At 37.9% G+C, this 23,299-nt stretch overlaps 1 protein-coding gene across 2 annotated transcripts in view; it reads left to right on the forward strand.

Annotated features, from left to right (window-relative positions):
* LOC122799515 (TRIO and F-actin binding protein) overlaps positions 1 to 23,299 on the forward strand; it is a 3,126,988-nt gene that overhangs the window by 1,353,757 nt on the left and 1,749,932 nt on the right. For both annotated transcript variants that reach the window (XM_044068636.1, XM_044068645.1), the window contains exon 19: positions 13,260 to 13,337. In XM_044068636.1, coding sequence (XP_043924571.1) covers positions 13,260 to 13,337 — 78 coding nt within the window. The remainder of the gene's footprint in view (positions 1 to 13,259; positions 13,338 to 23,299) is intronic.

The following is a 23,299-nucleotide window of genomic DNA, read 5'->3' on the forward strand; positions in this document are numbered from 1 at the left end:
GTGAGTTTGTCTATAATAGCCATGTAGAAAACTGTGTCTAAGGCCTTGGTAATGTCAAGGTAGACAGTGTGAATAGTCTGGCCTTTGTCTAAGGCTTTTGTTACCATATCAAAGAAATCAGCTTGGCTGAGCAGACATGACCTGCCTTTAACAAATCCAGATTGGTTAGGATCAAGAGTTTGGAGGTTTCTGTTATCATTTTAATTAATTAAGCAATAACTTGCTGCATGTTTTTTTACAGATTATGCTAGTAAGATTAGTAGCCTATAGTTACCAATGTCTGTTATAGAACCACCTCTGTGGAGTGGTAGAACGGTTAGTTGCAGCTCTTCAGTTGGTAGGTACATAGTCTGTGGAAAGACTAAGGTTAAAGAGATTTTGAAGTGTTTGGCCTTTACAGTGTTTAATACTTGCAAGCAGACTTACTGGAATTTTGTCGAGGCACATGGGACTAGAGTTAGAGAGTGATGATGCGAATTGATTTGGGTTGACTACAAAGGTATTAGTAATGGGAGAAACTGAAGGAGCAGTTTGATGTGTAGGAACTGTGAAGATGAAACTAAATTTGTCCCCCAAGGTACTGGCTATGGTTTCTATGTCAGAGTAAGATATGCCATTGGAAATAAGTTTGGAGCAAGAATACATATTGTGTCTAAGTTTTCCTAGTGTGGCTAAAGAAGGCCTTGTGGTATTGGTATATACTGTTTAGCTCATAAGAGTTTTACAGTGCCTAATGGTGTATCTGAAGTTCTTGCTTATTGTTTTTAGATGACTTCTATAGTGAGGATTTTTTTACGTCTTGAAGTTTTTTTTCCTATGGTGTTAATTTATATGGGAGTTCCACCATACAGGCTTTCTTTAAATTCTTGTGGTGGTTGGGAGCAGTCTTTTTGTATGTATGTATTTATGAGTGAGTAAAACTCTTGATGTATGCAGAAGCAAGGGTTGCACCACAAATTTGTTAATTTTGCAGGATTTGCCAGTTGTGGCTGTCCAGGATATTGGTACGTAGCAGTAAGTTTTACAAAAATCTAAAACTGCTGTGGGGTTTTTATGAATGATGAGGCTTGTATTAATGGTGAAGGTTACAGGCTGCTAATCTGATTTAACTGAGGTTCCTACATAGACAATGTGGGGTGGCACAGGAGGAGGACCATTGGCAAAGACAAGATCAAGGAGGCTTACACCGTTAGTGGGGACAAGGACAATTAGCACTGGTATTTACAAAATCAAGGAAGGAAACTGTAGATGTATGTATTGATTATTATGTAAGCTACCCAGTTGATTGAAGTTTAAATAAACTCACTCATAGTAATGGTATTTCACTTAATGGGTAACTTTCCAAGTTAACCCTGATACTCAGTATGTCAAGGGGACATAGAAAGGGATCTGTATTTTGCTATGATGTGGTAGGTGTTTTTGTTGAGATACATTAGGACCTCTGTAAGCTCTACATTTGTTTCTTGTAAGATCTGACACAACACACAAGAGTTCCTGACAAATGTGGGACAACCTAACAGTTCCCAGTGGTCCAGAATGCCTGTGCTATCTCTCGGTAGCTTCACAAATTTGTATGCCTTTGAGGCTGAAGTAAGCCAGAATTTCAGACATTTTGTTGTTTAAGCTCATGCTGCTGAGAATAGCAACCCTGGTATTCTTCCTACTGAAATTTGCTAGGTGTGTATGCACATGCCCCTTCAGAACAGTTCCCTTGTCCTGGGGAAAGGGCTTGTGCATCTCAGCCTATGAGATCTACAGTGTAGGACCACCCAAGGTGGGCAGATTATAGCAAAGAGTTCAGACCAAATATGATCCACTGGAGAAGGTAATGGCAAATCATTCCATTATTATTACTTTAAAATCTGCAAGGGCAAAGCAACCAGGGGCATGTCAGATTGACAGTAAGAACGTAAGACCATCATATCCAAAGGTATCCAGCATACTGTTGTTGAAGAACAGAAGACAAGTATGTGTAGTGTTAGAGATTGTGGCACAGATGGCTTAAAGTCAAAAAGTGAAAGGAGAATCATATGCAGCAGTGAACTATGTATAACTATAACATGCAAAGTAAAAACTGTGACTCAAGGTAAATTTGATGAGGATTAGGATGAGATGACAAGAATAAATACTGACATCTTAGGAATTAGTGAACTAAATGATGGGAAATAGATCATTTTACGTAAGACAGTAGTCAGTTTTTTTGTTGTAGACAAGCATCTTGCAGAAAAAATGGAGTAGTGCTCAGATTTACCTATCTGAACATTTTAAGAAGGGGGGAAAGCCCCCCTGCTCCCCCACACACACCCGGTCTTTAAATATACCAACTCTGAGATCACACTACAGTGCATAAAAGGGAAATCTTCCCATTACACTCTGTACGAAGATCTCTGTTAAAATGTTCGAACTTTCAAAAATTCGATCATATGGTGTTAACCATAAGTCGAACTTTTGAAAATTCGCTCATCTAATATAAACTTGATGAAAATATGATAGGCATATAGAAGTCTAAGCAGCAGGTAAGTGGATGCTAATGTTATCTGACTGCTACATGCTTGTCAGATATTGTATGTCTGTATACATAGGTCTCAACCTCTTAAGAGGCCAATGTGGAACAAAGACCCTAGCAATGTGTGACTAACAGTCAAAATGTTGAACAGCCTATTTTTGCACTGCATGAAAGCATACTATTTCCACAGGGGCTTGGACAAAACTGAGTAGAATCAAGGGACAAATCCAGAATTAATCATGGACAGCTTTAAAATATTTCTACTGTTACCCTGAGACATTGACAGAAGAGAATGTGAATTAATATACAGTTTCTGAAATAACAAAAGTTTATAATTCTAATTCTTGTCTTTTAAGTGTAATTCACCATCTTTTCTCCAAAAGTCACCAATTTTAGGAAGGATTAAAAGGGACAGAAGTAATGTTAGAGTCAAAATCAGGGACTGATCAATACATAAATAAAATAAGGAAAGTAAAGTGAATAAAAAATAAATAACCAAGTGCTGACACTTTAACTTTAGCTGTAACACAAGTCCACAACCCCTCAACTACAGACAGACAGGAACAAAAAAAAAAATCCAAAGTTATAACTCCCAGCAGCTGTAGCAGTCAGCAGTCCAGCAACCGCACCGGCACGACTGTCCCACTCACAACCTATATGACAAAGCAAATCTCAGCCCTTTTAGTAGGTCCTTTTAGTTTTCCTCAGGTTGTTTAGTGTTTGGTGGCCTGGTGTACTGATTCATTGCAGTAGCTGTTCAGCACTTCGTTGCCCAGTCCCTGACACTGTGTTCTTCTGGTAGTCCTGAGTCTCATCTATCCACGGCACGGTCGATTGAGTTTTCGGGTCAGGATCAGGAAACTAAGATAAAATCAGATGAAAACCATAACGCTTCTCTTGGAAATCCAAATGCTGATCTCTCTCACTTTCTGCACTCTGCAATACCCTTTTTGACTGTGTTGCAGTGGCATGAAAACTAGTAGTGACAAGTGATTGGCCAAATTCTCTGCATCCTCATTGGCTCCCTTTGCGTTAGGAGCAGTGACTTGATTGGCTTGTGTACCGCAATGCTGACTGGCTGTAATTGTAGTATATGAGCCAATGGAAAAATCACAAAGCGGAGCCATCACTGCTCAGTATGGAACAGCGGAACAGTGGGCTAAGTCAATAATAAATGGGGAAAATTCTGCACAATATCTGTATATAGCAGATCTAAATTCTGATGGTTCTCCCATTCAGTTCTCAGCTGGAGTGCCTTCTGTGTGGAGTCTGCATGTCTTTCCCACAGTCGAGTGACGTTAAAGACATGCAGTTAGGTGCGAGCGTAAATGGGCGTACCTTCGTTGAAGGTTGGGCATCAGGCTGGCAACTCAGCACCGTAAAAATCCACTGCCAATTATGGGTGGACCGGAGTTCCACTGTGGAGACCCCTAACCAGGAAAAGCCGTAAGTCTCTTTGATTGTTGAATGTGGAGATTGAAAGTCATGGTGTTGTGTACTGTAATGCCTACTAATTTGTATTGGAGACTACCTCAATATTTGTGTTATTTGCAGAAGTTAACTTTGCATTTGCTGTAAGACTCAGGATGGTACATAGACATCTGTTGCGGGTTCTGACAGTTGTGATGACTGATGTCTTCTAAAAACTACAGCAAGGCGCAATGTGATGTCTTGATTCTTCAACCAGGAAACCATTGGGCACAATCATATCTGTTTCATAATCATGGTCACCCAAGCTTATGAAAAAAAAAATAACAATGTTAAGTAAAAAAATCCATTAAGGTGTAGTTTAGTGCCTTGCTTCTATTATCAGGGTACTGCTGGACATACTTAACATCTGTAAAAAACAACAATGCCAGTAGATCCAAATTATTTATTGAACAACAAATACACTTCTCTAGCACCTCGGATAAACAGCCTTTGATAGAGTATAAAAACACATACCCATAATGCTTCTATTTATATAAAAAAACATAAAAGAATAAAAATTGCCTCTTTCTGAAGAAACTTATTTTTTAAAGACATACCTGGAACAATTTTTACCCTTTCTATAATGGTACCTTTCAGGTTTTTACTATCCCCACCATGACAAGCCATAAAATGTAGCCCCAAAGGCTTTCTAACTTTTTATTCTTAATATTTCTAAGATGTTCTAAGTATATAACTCAAAAACTTTGCTTAGTTTCACCCACATAGTTACATTCACATTTTAAAACATAAACAACACCTTCTGTATTGCAACTATAAGTTTCACAAGGAGAATACATTTTGTCATTTATATAGTGAAAAATTGGTACAGTAAAATTACATATCGAACAATGTCCACAGGGTTTCAGTCCAAACTCAGAAATTTGTTTTCCCAGTATTTGTTCTTGAAAAATAAACTGAGCATGGACTATCATATATTTGATGTTTCTGCCTCTTTTATAAGAAACTATAGGTCTTTGAGGCAAACTATTTATCTTGCAATAAAAAATTCTAATAGAACAAAACAATCTCAATTAGTTTTTCCTGGAATGAGTTTATCTGGGGATAGTAAAAACCTGAAAGGTACCATTATAGAAAGGGTAAAAATTGTTCCAGGTATGTCTTTAAAAAAATAAGTTGCTTCAGAAATAGGCAATTTTTATTCTTAAATTTGGTCCTTTGTTCCTAAAAGGGTTAAATAGGGAACTAATTGGAAATGGCTGCTATAATTGTTTAATTGTTTGATTGTTTTAATTTATGTTTGTACAAGGCGCTAGAGAAGTGTACTTGTTTTTTTATTAAATAATATGGATCTGCTGGCGTTGCTGTTTTTTTTCCTACGAGTTGTTGGTTATTATACTTAACATCTGTGCCCCAAGCATCAGGTATCTAAGCTTATGAAAAACTAATAACAGCGAGCAGATGTACCAGCTACCTCAAGAACTAACTTCAAAGCACTGTGATGAGCAGACCTCAGCTTCTACAAATCTATGCTGAGTGATACTGTCAGAATAATTGTACTTCACAAAGGAATCATAAGTAAATATAAACCTTTTTGTCAGACTTCAAACCTGTGTATAGTAATTCTGATTTTCTATTTCTTATTTCCTTTATTAAATGAACATATTTGTGAAGCAAGCTATCCCCAGGACTAAATAGAGTTGCTGTGGGTTTTGGTTTGCCCACTATGTGTACTTATCTCATGTAATTTAGGTAGGCATTTAGGTAGACAAACATTTGTGTTATAATTTACAGGTGATTCCTTCTATCTGTTTCAGACATTATGTTACTACATTGGCTTTCACAGGTTTATAAAGATATTTCTGGCTTCCATCATTAACCCTGTATATTTTAACCGTTTTTCTCAAAGGCTATTACAAAAATGTTGGGTATTATCACATCTACTATGACATTTTCTGACCAGTTCTTTAACTCTATAAGGGGGTTGAGCACAGAATATGACCTTGGCCGTTTTGCCAGATTAAAATGGGGTAGAGATAACCAATGATGTTTGTAAAAGTCCCCACTCATATATCTGATCTGTCTGCCATCAGCCAGTTCACCTGACTTGGGAGGACATTCCCTGGATATTTTGTTTATCCCAACAAAGGTTAAGGTCCCCAGGAGGCAAAGGACAATCCATGGTGTCAGGAAGTGTTGGAGCTAATCAAGTATCACTAACTCATTTAGTTAGTGATGAGGAGGGTACAGCCCATAAAGATCTGCTCATGATTGTTAAGGAGGACCTCAGCAAATAACCATTCCTCCTTTAACCGGTGATGCTGTTGGCCAGGAATACAATATAATGACTTCTATACCTAAAGATCAATGCATCTTTCATCTTAGCACAAGGCCTACTACAGAGATTCAGGAAATCAAAGACCAGTCTTTGGGAGGTGTTAGGAACATGTGCCTTTATCTATGACTCACTTATGGCCAAGCTAGTCAGTCTATAAACAGACATCACTGATTCAGTTTTTTTATTTATTTATTGTAGCATTTCAGGAGTTCAGATAGGTAATTCTTTGCATATTGTACATTTCTTTCAGGGAGCTTTTGTTGCAGTAGGGAAGCGCTGAGATCATTTCCTGGTTTTGTTCACAGTGTATGGTTCTAGTCCCATTTAGTCTGTATATATCCAACCAGTAGTTGCATATGAGTAGATTGCTAGAGTCAAAGAATATGTAGGATATATGATTTGAGTATTCTGTACAAATAAGCCTCTATCAGTCTGCAACAACATGGCATCAGATTCAGGAAAGTCATCTGAGAGCCAGATGTGAGAAAAATGATAAAGCAGGAGCTTTGACAGAAAGGCAGTCATCTAGTGTCAGCATTGCCATTATCCATAAAGCAAGGCTCAAGTCTGATACACAGATGTTCAGCACAAAAAAGTGTGAACAGCATAGTGTTTGACTGTTTTATTAATTCTGCAATTGCAATGTCTCAAAGAATTCCCTTTACTCTGAGGTTTAGCAGTCTCAGGCTGAAAGGTGGCAGGGGTTTGTGTAGGCATGTACACATTGGGGATACTGCAAATATATTTTAATATTGTTACAGTGGGTTTCAGTTTTCACTGTTTGCATGACAAAGTTTATTTACTGCTTGCACTTTGTAAAGTTGAATATCTCTGTGTCAAACTTTATTTAGCAGCATATGATCCACTGATACTGTGGTACCAGTAAAAATCAGACTGAGACCTAAAGTGTCCAAGAAAAAAATGCCATAAACAAATGAAAAGGTGTTAGTTTTCAGTGATTTTTTCCCCCAATAAATAAGGACTTCATTAGAACACTAAAAACTTAATTTGTAACTTTAGAAGATCTGTATGTATGTTTTGGAAATTGTGCCAATTGATGTAAGGGGAGGTTCATGAAAAGAAAACTTGAAAATGGAGAGTTGGTGTGGCAGTTATGACTTAATGCTACACAGATACCTGGGCTAAATTATTATATTTCAGTTAATAGTGTGTTGACATTACGATCAGCAAAATTATGACCACTGCAGTTTGTACCTTACTGTGTTTTGAAAAAGTCTACTTTATTATTTTCATTGTCTACATTTATTGTTCTGTTTTTTACATGCAATGGTTTTAAAGTTTATGTCACGAAAGAGTATCATATATTTTGAATCACATGATTTTAATGATATTTAAATATTGTACATCTTACAATGCAATTCACTGTGTTTTAATGCTTTAAAGAAGTCCTTATTTCTGGGATGAAAGTACTCAGCAAATAAACACAGTTACTTTGTTTGCAACATATGTTTTAGGTGTCTTTTCTCGATTATTTGTTTATTTCTAATGCCATAAGTGGGACTACACATTAAGTTTCCTTGAGATCCAGTGTGAGGCTGTACTACACCATCGTAACAACAGTGACAGCTTTAGTGGACAGCTAGCATCTACTTGTGTAAGAGAATTCTTATGATTGGCTCGGTAGTTGCCAGCACTGGGAATACTAGCCTGAGGTTGGAGTCCTGTGTTTGGGACGCAAGAGGTGAGTGAGACTGGAAGATATCCAAAAGTGAGTGTAAGAAGAGCTATTTAGGGCAACTGTGTGCATTCTGATGGTAGTGGAGACAATAAAACTTAGCAAAGAATACTTCCAGAAAAATCTGATAGAGAATAAGGAAGCAGTGTGTCATGGGTTCCTGCTTGTGAATTGCTCATTTCTTCCATGCAGACTTGCTGGAGCATTAGATTATGACACAGTTTACAGCTAAGATATTTGTTCTAGGCAAATCTACAGCATCCTCTCAGGCCTGTCAGCAAAGTACTTGCCCAGTCTATGTCAGGTGTTAGCAGTAGAACATTTGCCTGTTAAGCTAGGTGCAAACAGTACATCAAAATCTTGCCAAGGTAAGCCAGTAAATTTAGGAGAGGTGTTTAACCTAATGATTATGGCTACCAACCCATTATATGTTATGTCACAAGCTATTGTTATGGTACTTAATAAAATAAACTTGTGCTGGGAACAAGATTAGGACTGTATTCAGGATGGTCCAGTAATACTAAATCAGTAGCTAGAACTATGAGTGAGGACAGTCCAGTGGTTTCTGCAGTACGTTTCTTTAATGCTTTTACCACCATAATTAACAATGACAGTCAGTCAGAAGATTCTTTTAGTTATTTTGTTCAGTGCTTCTGTTCTTGTATGATGTATCATATAATAGTAAGTATAATGTCGGCACCCTGATAACGAAATGTTGCATATTAAGGAGATAGTTGCCTTTCTGAACTGTGCTTACAATGAATGCCATATGTTGTTGCCACAGACTTTTAGATGAGAGATTTAGGAGTAGTGAAAATGCTTATATTTAAAATAGATATTTAAACTGGCTAATTGAATAGCTTTTAGCAGTTACCTACATAATTCCAGGTGTAGCAGTTCACGGGATCATTATGGAAGAGGCCCCCATTTCTGGTGGCACTCCTCAGTGCTTGAACAAACATTCTGTCTTGTTGCCTGGTGTGGTTAGAGAAGGCATTCTGACACATGCAGCTGTGGATTCCAAACAGGTTCATCAGGAGGAATGTAGAGTTTTTTTGAATGGCACTTAGACCAAAGACTCTTGCTGTTTCCAACTCTGGTGTCATAGACGAATAAAGCTCTGCTTATGACCCAGTTGACCTGAGAGCAATTAGTAGCTTGAACACCTGATGAAGCTGGCAGGGAGAGAGAGGAATAAAGGGGTGGACTCTATTCATCTCTCTCTCTGGGAGAGGGATAAGGCATGTGCATTTGGTGGCACACATGCAGAGACCTGGCACAGATGAGGGAAGGTGCCTGTACTATGAGTGAACATGGATTTATTCTTCTCTATCATACCCTATTGTGGGGAAAAGGGATAGCCAGATGATTATGCCCAATGCTTGTCCCATTTATACAAATTCTAGCCAAGGTGGTTACAGGGGATATGGGGGTAACTAGGGATGGCTGGTCTTCTGGACTTGAAAACTGCCCTACTTCCTTCCACCTGACTTTCGCCAGAGGGGAGCACATTGACTGATTAGGATACCAGGGCACAAATAAATAGGCCGCAGGTCTCAGACCTAGGCTAGAGATGCCTGGCTGTCACACCAGATGGAATGAATTTGTCAAATGGATGAAGACAGAGAAGCTATCAGGCAGAGCTAGAGTTGTCCAGTGACAGTAACACATGCACTGTATGCTGGACGTCTTGAGTCCCCAGTGGAGAACACCGCAACCAAACGGAGCTGCCATCTGAGTTCTTTCACTTCCAGTAGAGCTGAGTAGTCCCCAAAAAACAAGTCAACTTGCTCCAAAACAGTAAAATGGAATTTAACAAAGTCACGTCAAGCTGCAGAGTGCGGTGGTGGTGCTGCGGTAGCGTTGTCGCCTCACAGTAAGACACTGTCCGGTTCGATTCTCAGCTAGAGGGTCTTCTGCGTGGAGACATGCGTGAATGGGCGTACCTTCGTTGAAGGTTGTGCGTCAGGGCTGGTAACTACCAATCATTAGCAGACCGGAGTTCCACTGTGGCGACCCCTAACCAGGAAAAAGCCGAAAGACTCAACAACAACAACGTCAAGCTGCAGAGTGTCTAGCTAAAGCACTGTGACTGTTCCTGCCTCTAATTGCATATAATGTATTAAAAGGCCAGTTCATTAGACTTTCCAGGTTGGTTAGTGACGAGCTACAGTTTAAGAAAGAGTCTGACTTTCTTTGTGAAATTTTTCTGCAAAAGCACTACCCCGGAAACTTGATTTTAAAAGTAGCATAAGAAGTTTCTAATGCCAGACATGTTTCATTTCAACCTATCCTAAAGTATGGTTTCCAACCTAAGCAACAAAGTAACACTCTAAATGCAGACAGAACGTTAAACTTTCCAGTTCCAATTTGCAGAGACATACAAGCTATTAGAAACATTGTTTCTAGCAACTGGAATATTTTTGCAAGCTCTCCTACCATGTCTGAACTGTTTGGTAGAAAGCCTATGTTTTCATGCAAAAGGACGCAGACTTTAAGGAGCTCTTTTGAGAACAGTCTCACAGTTTTTAATAGGAAATGTTCTCAATGTTTCTGACCCACATGGGATGTTCAAATGCAGCAAATGTATCTGTTCTCAGTATATCTGTACAGGACCTTCCTTTACATTTGAAGATATTAATTTCACTGTTACTTGTTCCCATCACTTTGTGATTCTTGTAACATTGTTTATGCAGGAATTTGTATGACTTGCAGTTTTTTTATGTTGGAAAGACTAGTCGGAAACTTTCCAACTGCATTAAGGAGCATTGTGCTGCATTTAGAGGCAAGAACAATCGCAGTGCTTTAGCTAGACACTGCAGCTTGCCTTGACTTTGTTAAATTCCATTGTATTGTTTTGGAGCAAGTTGGCTTGTGTTTTGGGGACTACTCAGCTCTACTGGAAGTGAAAGAACTCAGATGGCAGCAGTGATGGTCTGAGTAATTTTAATTTTATGCCTTAAAGGGCTGACTTTATTGTTAAGTTGTAAGCAAGTCTGATTTTATGCATTGCTAAAGCAGAAGAGATTATTACTTCTGTATAATTGGGAACGTAATTGTACTTGTACTTTATTACACATTATTATAGATGTTTGATTTCTTATTTTTAGTTAAGTTTACAGATTACATTAAGAATGTTGCTCGAGTTTAGCTCTGCTACTGTGTTTTCTGTTTAAGTTACGCCCACCTCATGCATATTTATGGACAATAAAACTTTGAGAATTACACTTCCATCATGTTTAAAGGGGTTGAACTGTGATTTTGATTGGCAAGATTATTTTTATTTGTTTTCTTACACTATTTTAACTTTGTAATCTGCACAGTTTATTTATTCTGATGAAGTTCTTAAATAAATAAAGAACGAAAGTGTGCTCATTCACAAGTTCTACTTGCTGCATTCTTTCTTCTTGTGTTATACCTAGTTTTATTTACATTTTACAGATGCCTTTGGAAGTTTTTTTTGTTATCTTAATAATTTTCTTTGCCAGTGTTTATATATATATATATATATATATATATATATATATATATATATGTGTGTGTGTGTGTGTGTATATATATATATATATATACACTTATACATATATACATATATACATAGATGTACATCTTACACCTTTACATCTTTATAGGGGCATACTTGAATTGACTATTTGAGGGGCAGCCTTGATAGTTATGGGTAGGGAGAAGTCAGAGCTCTGGAACTGAGAAGCTCAAGATTGGACTCGAGGTCAGATCTCTTCGGATCTGACAACCTACATGCATGAAGTGGACAAAAATGAGACAACATGGATCTAACGTTATGGTAAGTACATAACTTTCATTTTTTCAACATGCAGCTAGTATTCCTAGAGTTAACTATCAACTGCACAACTAGCAAAGCCCTATGTCACTGTGATGTTTATAGTGCAATATACAATGAGAGCAGCAGCTGGAAAGGCCACAGAAGTACCTCACAAAGAGGATTACTGGACTCAAACAAATGCCCTACACTGACCACCTCAAAAAACTCCAGCTTTACTCCGTAGCATATCGCCTACTCCGAGGTGATCTCTGCCTAACATATAAAGCTATGTCAAACCCAGAGTTGTTGGACATGCTACACCTAAAGAAATCCCAATCCCTCCAAGCTTCATGCTCTAGGGACCTAAACCTTGTCACCACAATAAACAGGACATGCTGGAGGGATAGATTCCTATCCCAGAGACTTCCCATACTCTGGAACAGGCTACCCATCTATGTCAAGCAAAGTTCTTCATTAGCACTCTTCAAGAAAAATCTTGATGAGTGGATGGGAACTAGGAAATACACCCCGGGGATCACTTCTGTGTCTCTGCCCGTCAGTGGCACAGGAAAATAACTTTCTTGGGTGACGTAAGCCAGGGAACCTTGTTGGCTAGGCTTGCATGGGCCCTTGGGCCGATAGCCTAGTACCTACCTATGAACCTATGAACCTATGAGAATAGTGAAAGTCAGACATTATTCTTCCCTTATTACAGTAAATTAGCTAATACTTTCGGACCTTCCTTATTGCCAGTGATTATTTAAATTCATGATATTTGGATTTAAATGTGTTAGAAGGCAGTGGTCTGTAGGTTAGTTTGTTACAATAATCAGCTTAGTGTAGATGGATGCAGTGCTGACTACTACCCAGGTGACACAGGTTCAGTTAGTGGCATAGATGTCTATTCGATGTGGCATGGGCATTGTGGGTGTGCATATTCTCTTGGGAGAAGGGGGCAGACAGGGACTGACATCTGCCATAATCCCTTGGAGGAAGGGCAGCAATGCAAAGAACAGCCCAGTGGTTAGTGTTTTGCCATCAAACCCCAATTGCAGTAGCCCTCATAGCCCTCATTATGGGTGTACACTGTGTTCAATCACACAAGATGACTATAGTAGATTTGACAGTGATGTAACTTATTGCCCCCCACCCAGTAGAGGGCTTAGGGCCAATACTATGTATGCTGTCATTGTCAAGGCCAGTGAAGGCACAAACTACCAGTAAAGTTGCTTATATGATGCCTTTAACTGGGGCCAGCAGTCACCCTCAGTGGGATATACCCAGGATGAAGGAAACAAATGGGTTTGTGTGATAGTAGGAGACTTAGTAGTCAGCAGGCATAATGGGAAACAGCATTTAGGGAAAACAATTCATTTGTTGCAGTAAACTGAGCTGTGAATATGGTATCTGTACGTCTGAATTCATCCTTCATTAAATCAGACCGTATACATTATTAAAATGTGTTAGCCAGTAAATGTTTTGTTTCTTCCCATCATTTCTTATGCAGATTGATTTAAAGCCACAAGAGCCAAATTATTCAAGGAGTAAAGATCAGTACCTGAAACCAAGTGAAAGACATGACAAGGTCAGTATTAGCTGGTTTGTGACTTCACTATTTAAATAATTGGTGCAAACTGAGTACAAGAAAAAAAGAGACTTGAAGTTGAGTGTCTTGTTAATGTGCATATTTATTTATCAGTGTTTACAAAGCAGCTGCACATTTATTTTACACCTTAAATATAGTGTAAAACTGAACAATATCTCTGTCCACTTACGTAACAGGTGTCCTTGGCTCAAAACTTGGAGTATCCGTTTTGCTGTTTCCCTAAAATGTTTAATTAAGACATGGGGATGCAGGTGAAGATGAAAGTTAAATGAAAACCAAAGAAGACACATTGGCTTCATCCTTCATTATTAGCTTTTACTTTGCAGTTTAAATTTACAGTACATTTAACAGTCTGAGGAATCAGCTTAATTAGAAATTAGCAAGTGCAAAGTTCTTCGGGGTTCAGTTGGTGTTAGAATGTCCAATAAAAGGAACACGTGTAAACATTTGTACTTCAGAATACATTCCTCTCATCATGCCTAGAGTGGATTATCTTTTAATAAAACTTCCAGACAGTGATGACTGCATTCCTGGTCTACTTGGAGTTGATGTCAGATTGAATTATACTGTATCTTTCTGTTCTAGGTCCCGCTTTCTACAGAAATGTTGCTGTTTACATCATCCATCCAGTGGGCAGTACAATACCTATATTTAAGCACTGAAAGTGCGCAACATTAACCTCGCAAAATAAAAACCTCATCCTTGCTAGTAGAACAATGTCTATTAATGGCAAAAATATAGCAGTAGTGTCTCAGTAGCAGGATGACATTGATTGTGGTCCTCAGTTTAAGTTTATCTTTGCCACCTTATAGATTTTTGCACCAAAAGCAAACATGGAGGTTCAAGTATTTAACATCTGGAAGAATTATTTCTAGTGTGTCTTTTTTTTCTTATTAACTTTCCAGTCTATTTTGTTTATTATACTGGGATCAGTCGTGGGTGGGTGAGGTAGGGAATATAATCCATTTTGGAGTGCATTGTGTTTTTACAACAAAGTTATTTATTTATGTGTTTGTATTTTATGAGTATGAGGCTTAAGGTCTTTCTACTAGTGAGTGACACTTTAAATGTTGATCAATAGTGTGCAGTTCCAGGGTTGCTGAAAGGAAGATTTAAATCCTTCTATCTTGGGATTTCTCTTAATTAATTTATTTATTTAATTTATTTATTTTATTTATATTTGTTTAGCAGGGTAATGCACTGATCAACACTGACCAATTTCAGGCTCAGCCTGGGTGAAATACAAAGCATTTCACAATCAAAAACTACAGAAATGCAAGCAGTAACAGAGTAGTTCAGACTAATTACATAGAAAAGCTGCATATATACGTTCTAGTGAACAAGCATAATGCAATGTACAGTCAAGCAGAGTGTGATGTACAATAGTAAAGTGGGTCAGTCTTCAGTGAATCTTGAGAGAGAAGAGGAGAAGAGACCTGGAAAGGAGATACCGTAGGTTAGGTGATTTGTCTTGTGTTGAAGAAGGAGCATTTGGCTTAGCTGAAGAAGTGCTTTTTGAGATGTATTCTGAATTTGGAATAAGTGTTGATTTCCTTAATGTTGATGTGGAGAGCTTTCCATAACGTAGGTGCCTGAGAGGGAAAAGTATGTACAGTGCTGTGGAATTTGGTTCTAGGGGTAAATGAGAGTTGTTATGGCTTGTGAGTACTGTCTCAAGTTTTATGAGGAGTTTTTTTGTGAAGTCTAGCTGCAGGGGGAGTAAATATGTTGAGCTGCAGTAGTTTGTACAGTTGGTTGCCTAAAAGTAGATTAGATCTTTGTTTTATGGGTATCCATTTGTCTTTTTCTAGGGTGATACAGTGATGCTCACAGAGAGGTGAGTTTGTAATGTATTTGCAGATGATGTTAGAAATATTGTGGCAACATTTTTCTAAAAATTGGGAGCCCATATTCATGCTTTCCCTGAGATAGTGTGATCTCAGAGTTGCATATATAAGGAGCAGTGAGTATGTGGGTGGCACCTCCACATACATTGTGGGGTTTGAAGAAATGCATGTTTTTGGTGATTTCCTAATCTCAACTGTAGATCATAGTTGAATGATTCCAGCAGACTGTGGTAATGTTTTATGAATCAGTAACAGTACACTCAGTAGCACATTGATGCTGCAGTTAGCATTGCTGCCTGACCATGTTTGGTTCTTCAGTTCAGTTCGTTGTTGGAGAGCCTTCTTTGTGAAGTCTAGGTATCCTCTTTTTTCCTCTAGGTTCTGATTTCCTATCACTTTTCAAAGACATGATGGTAGTTGATATCAGCATGCGCGTTTCTTGATCACACTGGTGTTCTATCCTGGTCTGGTTAATGCCTTATGTCAGTTGTTTGCCAGGATAGTTTCTTGGTCTCTGTTATTCTGAATTGGTTAAATTACGTCTGGAAAATGGACAAGTGGTAGTACTCTGTTGCAGCAAACATTTGGGAGATAAAGCCACATTGAGAGATTAGGATAAAATTTTAATCATCTTCGGGATCACTCTTGAAAACATCTTAAAACAGGGAAAAGCATGTGCAGAAAAGCAAAGCAAATTTAGCTTCTCAGTATTCTTGCATCATGTTCCCATCAAATATAGCAAAATACAAGGAGCTTTCCTAGGGGATACATCTAATTTGTATATAGTGTTTAATACAGTAACATTATATTGCATGAAGCAAAATAAAGGCACATGTAGCAGCAACACATGTGATTTTAAGGTATTTACAGTGTTCCATAAAATTATCTCCATTCTTGTCTTACCTGATAACTTTTAAGAGCTTTGAGTGTAGACTTGTAATAATGCTTTTGATCCTGAGTCTGCCAGATAATAAAAAGATGGAATATTATCCAGAGACCTCAGTGGTCCACAGACAATATCAAAATGTTTCCTATACTATTTAGCTGAAAAATGGCAAGTATGGTGAAAATCTGTTATGATTCCATAGAGACTGACTGACCTTTCTTTGCATTGACAACAAATAACATCAAAAATCATAGATTACCACTACCATCACTGCTATATGCAATTCATTCTGGGGTGCATCTAATGACTTGATTGTATAAAGGGCCAAACTCAAATTCCTTGTAGAAATACACCCTCAAAAACTCACTCTACTAGAGTAATCCGGTATGTCAGTTATGCTTGTAATTCCAACATTTAAGTAGGTCAATAAAGTTTTCCAAAATTTTCTAGTATTTAATTTCCTACATTGTTTTTTAAAATAACTACTTGTATGCAGTCAGACCAGCTTATGTACATTCCAGACAAAAGATTCATGAACAGTGTGAAGCCAGGGGTATTACCAGCCTAAAAGAAAGAAATTGCAAAGCCAGGAGTAATACCAGGCTTTTGAGACATAATTACTGATATACCTGATGATTGCATATCATTACACCAGAGTGGATTAAAGATTCAAAGGAAGCAGATGTGGATGTGTATTCATAAACCTTATGATTGCTATGAAGACTAAAACAACTGGCCAAGCTACTTGTTTTCTAAAACAATGGGATGATCATGTCATGGACAGTGGGTCTGGGAGAAAGACATTTTATATAAATGTGTATAAACAGAAATTGCTGTCTAGGGTTAGTATTTCTGTAATAAACTCTCTCCAGGGATCTTTGATATCTGGAGCTTAGGTTTTTTTCTGCATGCATCCTATCTATTTTTATTGCCCTTTATTTAAATTCTGTGTGTGTGTACCACCTTATCTATATTTTACTCTGTATTTGCACTATTTTTTTAATTATTTATGTCACGTTCATTTATTAATATTTAATTTCCTGTTGTTGGCATTCATTTGTAAGTATATTTATGCAGTTATGTTGTAGTCCTCTTCAACATCATTGTTACCAGCCCTGTTCCCAATACCCAGTGTCCATGTCTGGTCTACCAGCTACTCTCCAACCCCACAGACTTACTCCATTTTTGCTGAGGCCAGTCATGGATCCTGTGGGTGTCCGGGGGCTCAGCTCATTTGTACTTTCTTAATTTTTTTTTTTTTTTATGACATACCCACTTTCCTTTCCCTTCTCCACCTACCACACTCTTTGGTTATGCCTGATAGCAACTCCCCTCTTTGGACCATGCCCCCTCCCTTAGGGAGCATATCAGTGAGTGTCCTCCCACCTGAGACCCTTCAATGCCACTCCATCAGTTGCTTGAGCCACTAATTCAACCTGGGTTTGCCCTTCCATAGTCAGGGCTTTATCCTGCTATACCACAGTAGCAGCCTTTTTTGCACTGTTATTTATCTGAAAAGAGGATAGTCATAACTTTTTTGATCCCCCATGGGGAAACATTTAACCCGTCCAGCCCAGAGTGCCCCATGAACACATTGAGTCTACCGGCTTATCTCCTACCCCCAGACTTACTCAAGTTTTGCTGGGGTTTTCATGGATCCTAAGAAAATCCTGGGGGCTCACCCTTCTTTGGGTTGATCTCATGGGGGTTCTTTATATACCCTACCAACTTCCTTCTCCACTCACCATGCTTGTCAATTACATGTAAGTGTAATGTCCCTCTTTCTACCATGCCTCTCCTAAGGGAATATCATTGATGAATACCCTCCCACCGAGGGCAGGCACACTCATCCCTCCCTGTCACTACATCAGTCACTCAAACCGCTAACTAAACTAAGGTTGACTGGGCCATAATCAGGGCTTTATCCCTCTATGCCACTGAAGTGGCTGGTAGTCATTATTTATGCCATTGGTTAAGAAGCTGTGCAGAACACATCTCTGATTAAACTGCTTATGTACCTCTAGCAGTACGATAAATATTAATTGGGGTATTTCATATTTAGATTGATTTAAGACCAGCAGGTAAGAGGATGTCCCTGGATTTTCCAAAGTGTTGGCAGTACTGCTATGCGTAGAAGAAGGTTATGGGAAATTGGAGAATTCTGCCAGCCTTCCCTTAGTGTTTTGTGTGTGTGTGTGTGTGTGTGTGTGTGTGTGTGTGTGTGTGTGTGTGTGTGTGTGTGTGTGTGTGTGCGTGTGAGTGTGTTTATGCTCATGTGTGCATGTGTGTGTGTCTGTCCATCTGTTGCCTCTGTGTGAAAATAATACTTTGGGTAAAATACAGTTACCAGACAAGAAGCATTAGAAGACATTGGTAAAAAGCAGTGAGATTGAGGCATGCGAAAGTGCTTGGCCAAAGACTTACATTTGTTACTGGCCTATGTATCATCCAATCTGGGTGTGGAGGTTAGAATCCCCTTACTTAGGATATCGTGCCATATTTCCTTAGTGCTCTTGGAGCCAGATTGTACTTTGTAAAATACTTATTGAAATAGACTTGTGCAGGTTCTTGGTATTACTTCACCGTTGGTTGGCAGTGATGGGATTCATATCCCATATGTGCTAGCCATTTTGACATCAATGAGTGACATCCTGCCAACCAGGTATCACATTGGTGGCAGTGCTGCATTCATGCAGTCACATTTAGGGGATGTGGTACCAGCTCCTAGTCATACATGCTAGCAATGATGGCAGCCCGGTGTTACATAAAGAAATAGAACTTCTCATCTCTAACTCATTCACAGGTGCCTGCTAAAAATCTGAGGACAGTAATTTCAATCCTTGGAATAGGTGAACTACAAATATGAATGTGAGGATATATATACTAAGGCTAAGGTCACTATACTTTGGAATATTCTTCCACTGTAAATTATGCTGATCTTAGAATTAACACATGAATAGCAGGAATGAGAGGGCATCGCCCCCTCAGTAGGCAGATGGATGCAAAACTAAATTTTGGTGTAACAGCACATTTTGAAATTTATTTACTGTGTCTCAAAGAAGTACTCTGAGGTTCTGTATATTAGCAACAGGGGTGTTTGTGAATTATATATATCAGGGGTGCTGCAAAATCATTTTAATATTTTTACAGTGGGTTTGGTTTTGCATGGTTTCTAGAGCATAATCCAATTTAGTGTTTGCACTTCCAAGTGTCAAAAGATATGTGTGTCACACTTCAGTCATCAGCACACAATCCCTTGGCATTGTTGTACCTGTAAAAGTCAATGTAAGACCCAGAGTGAGATTGCACATCAGAATAACCATATTGACATATTTATTGGATTGTTAGCATCACTTAGTTATGTAAGAGTACTCTCAGAATTGATTATCCAAGTAGTTAACACTAATGAGTACTAGCTTGGCAATGGAGCACTGCATCTGGAACTTGAGAATTCAGTGAGGCTGGTACCCATCTGAGTGTGTATGTCTAAGGAGAGGTCGCTAGGCTAGTTGCTATGCACAATGCACTCTTATAGCTCTGCAGCCTTTAAAACATGTCCAAGAATACTTACAATAAAAGGTAGTAACTATTGCAGAGTCATTGTGTCATGGCTTCCTGCAAATAAGCTACTCAGCTCTTCCATGTAGATGAAGATGAAATTATCATATAAGCAACAGCAAAGAAACTATTTTTCTTCAAGTACTAGAAAATGCAATTATCTTTTAAACACCTTGCAATAATAATATCATACTTGGAACCCTACTACACTAGTTCCTAACATTGTATACAAACCATATTTGAAGCACTGCTACAGGATGAAAACAGAGCAAAATATACTGAATATCTTGAAACATTAGCGTTTCATAGCTTTCTCAGCTCCCTTGCACAATGTATTACATTGACAAATTTGTGAACTTTATTCCTCTACTTCCAATTCAGACTAACACTTCCCTTTCTTTGTCCGAGAGGGTAATCATTTGAAGTGTCAGGACCTGCTAGAGCAAGTCTCATAACACAGAGAGTGAAGGGCAGAAAGATCGTGCTTACATATATTAAGCCAAGATGCCATTTCTCAGAATATTACCTTTTCTTCTAGTTATGGCAATTGCGGAATTGGTATATGTAAGTTTGGTGAGGTGAAGTTTAATGGAGAAAACTGATTTTTGAGGATTTGCTCTCCTCCTTTGTTTTTGGTCTTTTTATCGGCTTTTCTGCACTTGGCAGTTTGAGTGCTGACATTTCAATAGGGAGCTCTCTGAGAGCCTTATCCATTACATGACAGAAAGTTGTAAAAATTGACTTCCCAGACCATCAAAGAATGTAATTGTTGACCTAAACCAAACTGAGCAATAAAACACACTTCAGGGTTTCAGTTCACAAACAATTACAGATTCCAGATTTCATTTAGACATCTAAAACTAATATATTCTTCACTCTTTGTACTTCTTTCTATGTTTAATGACACGTGGAAATATATTATTATCAAGTTTCAGCAAGAATATGTTATGTATGTGTATATATATATATATATATATATATATATATATATATATATATAAACAAGAAACTGATCATCTTTATGTATCTGTGTGTGTGTGTGTGTGTGTGTGTGTGTGTGTGTGTGTGTGTGTGTGTGTGTGTGTGTGTATGAGACTTAAGCTGTGGCATGTGCAATAACTACTGTGAGCTATAGTGTGTGACATTAGACAGGTAGAGATTCTTGATCATCTTTATGTATCTGTGTGTGTGTGTGTGTGTGTGTGTGTGTGTGTGTGTGTGTGTGTGTGTGTGTGTGTGTGTGTGTGTGTGTGTGTATGTATGAGACTTAAGCTGTGGCATGTGCGATAAGTACTGTGAGCTATAGTGTGTAAGATTAGACAGGTAGGGGTTCTAATCTCACTTCAGGCTATAAAATGTTGCCTTTACTCTATCAGAAGTCAAGACAACAAAACACTAACTGTACTCCATTTCTCTTTTGGCCTTGCTACAGGTAAAATGTCCTTCAATAAAATTGCCCCTGCTAGATGGATTCATCCAACACAACTCTGGCAACATACTGACTGCTTGCAGTTCAGGAAAGAACTACAAGTACACTTAAAAAATGAGAAGTGTACCTGCTTCATAGACAAATTACACTCTCCACCTTCCAGCTATACTTTTCCATCTTGTCCCTGTATTCACCCATAAGCGTAAAGATTCTTATCACATAACAGAGGAACATCCCTGTATTGTAAATATGCAAATTTGACTTTTAATTCTTGTTTCTATAGCAGAAGAAATAATGCACTAACACTTCTTGCTCCATTCAATTTATAATTGTTCCCACTATGGTAATCACTAACTTCTCCTCTGCTTTACTGCTTCTTTCATAATGTTCCACTCTATCTTCAGTTATCAGGCAATACTCCCATTTCATCACCTGGCTCAAGTTTCTCCTCTGTAGGCACTTTTCTATTCAAGTATTTCTGCATTTACATGAATCATTGTTACTTTTAAATGGTTTTAATTGTTGAAGTGCAGAAGATTTTAGGTTATGTAAAAGATGTATAACCAAATTTTGTGTACTTGTGTAATTTTCAGAATATCGTATATAAATCTTTTGCTTGTACTTTTATACCTTCTGCACCCGAATCCTAGATGTATAAGGTCCAAAGACTAGTTCATCCACCCAGCCAACAAAGAAAGAAAGAAGGAATGAATGAATAAATAAATAATTAAGATTGTATATCTGAATGCCATTTTTCATTTCTGTTTCTATTTCTGTTTTATTCACTCTAATATACATGCAGACACATATGTGTATATATATCTCTATATATCTCTCTCTGTATCTCTCTCTCTCTCTATACATATATATATATATATATATATATATATATATATATATATACTTCTAATATTTAAAAGGCCATATCATCGAATTTTGTTTTCACGAGACGAAAATCGTGAAAATGAACAACCCGAATGGCAAATTTTTCCCAGGGCAAGTAAACACTTGCCCAAACACCAATTAAAAACACACTGGAATAAAAAAAAATTCACCTAGGTGGAGGGCCTACACCCTCACACCCCCCCATAACTATAGACACCAACTCCGGGATCACACTGCAGTATAGAAAAGGCATATTGGGCAAGTGTGTACTTGCCCTGGGAAAATTTCGCCATTTGGGTATTTCATTTTCGAAATTTTCTTCTTGCGAAAATTAAATTTGATGATATGGCCTGTCGAGTATTATATATAAATGTATATGTGTGTGTATGTATATATATATATATATATATATATATATATATATATATATATATATATATATACACACACATATATATATATATATATATATATATATATACATATATATATGTGTGTGTGTGTGTATATATGCATTCATAAGTAAGTACTAGGCTAGCTGCCCTCATGGGCCATTTTAAGCCTAACCAGTCTCCCTTTTTGTGCTCAAAATAACCCATTTGATTATAGATTGATCATTCCCATCCTGTGGTCAATAATTATATATTACCACTAATGAGAATAACTGGGGTCATACTGTAGATAATTTGAGGGGACCCATGCATGGGATAAAGCTGGAAGATATATACAGGGAACTATTTTTTTCTACAAATACGCTTAAAATAAAATGTAATAAAAATCTCAAGCACACAGGGACACCCATACACAGATCAGAACCACAATTTAACTATAAAAAACACATTATAAGAGGAATAATTCATTATGAGATACATTTTAGGCTTAGGTTTATAAAGTTACTGCCCTCACATTGAAGACACTTAGTGCAAATTCTGCATGCCTTATTATGCACCAGGACCATAGTTTTATACCAGTACATCACAGTCTTAGGCCTTCCTTAGAGTGAAAAAAAATCGAAAGAGTGTAGCTGGTAACATTAGTTTTAAATCACTGTATTGATAGATACATCTAAAAATAATAACAAAGACAAAATGTGCACAGGAGACCATTAGACCAAGCTTACTGTTCTTTTATGCTGAGAGGCTGGAGAAATAAGGAAACAAAATGCTATTGTGTTAATATTATATTGGTGAATTTTTCTGTTTGTGCTAGAAGGGCTGAAAAGAAAAAAAAAGCAAAGTAATAGAACGCTAAACATACACACACGCGCGCGCGCACACACACACACACACACACACACACACACACACACACACACACACACACACACACATCAGAC

Source organism: Protopterus annectens, chromosome 1.part0 (assembly GCF_019279795.1).
Source record: "Protopterus annectens isolate FY-2018-M chromosome 1.part0, PAN1.0, whole genome shotgun sequence".
NCBI classification, from domain to species: domain Eukaryota; kingdom Metazoa; phylum Chordata; order Ceratodontiformes; family Protopteridae; genus Protopterus; species Protopterus annectens.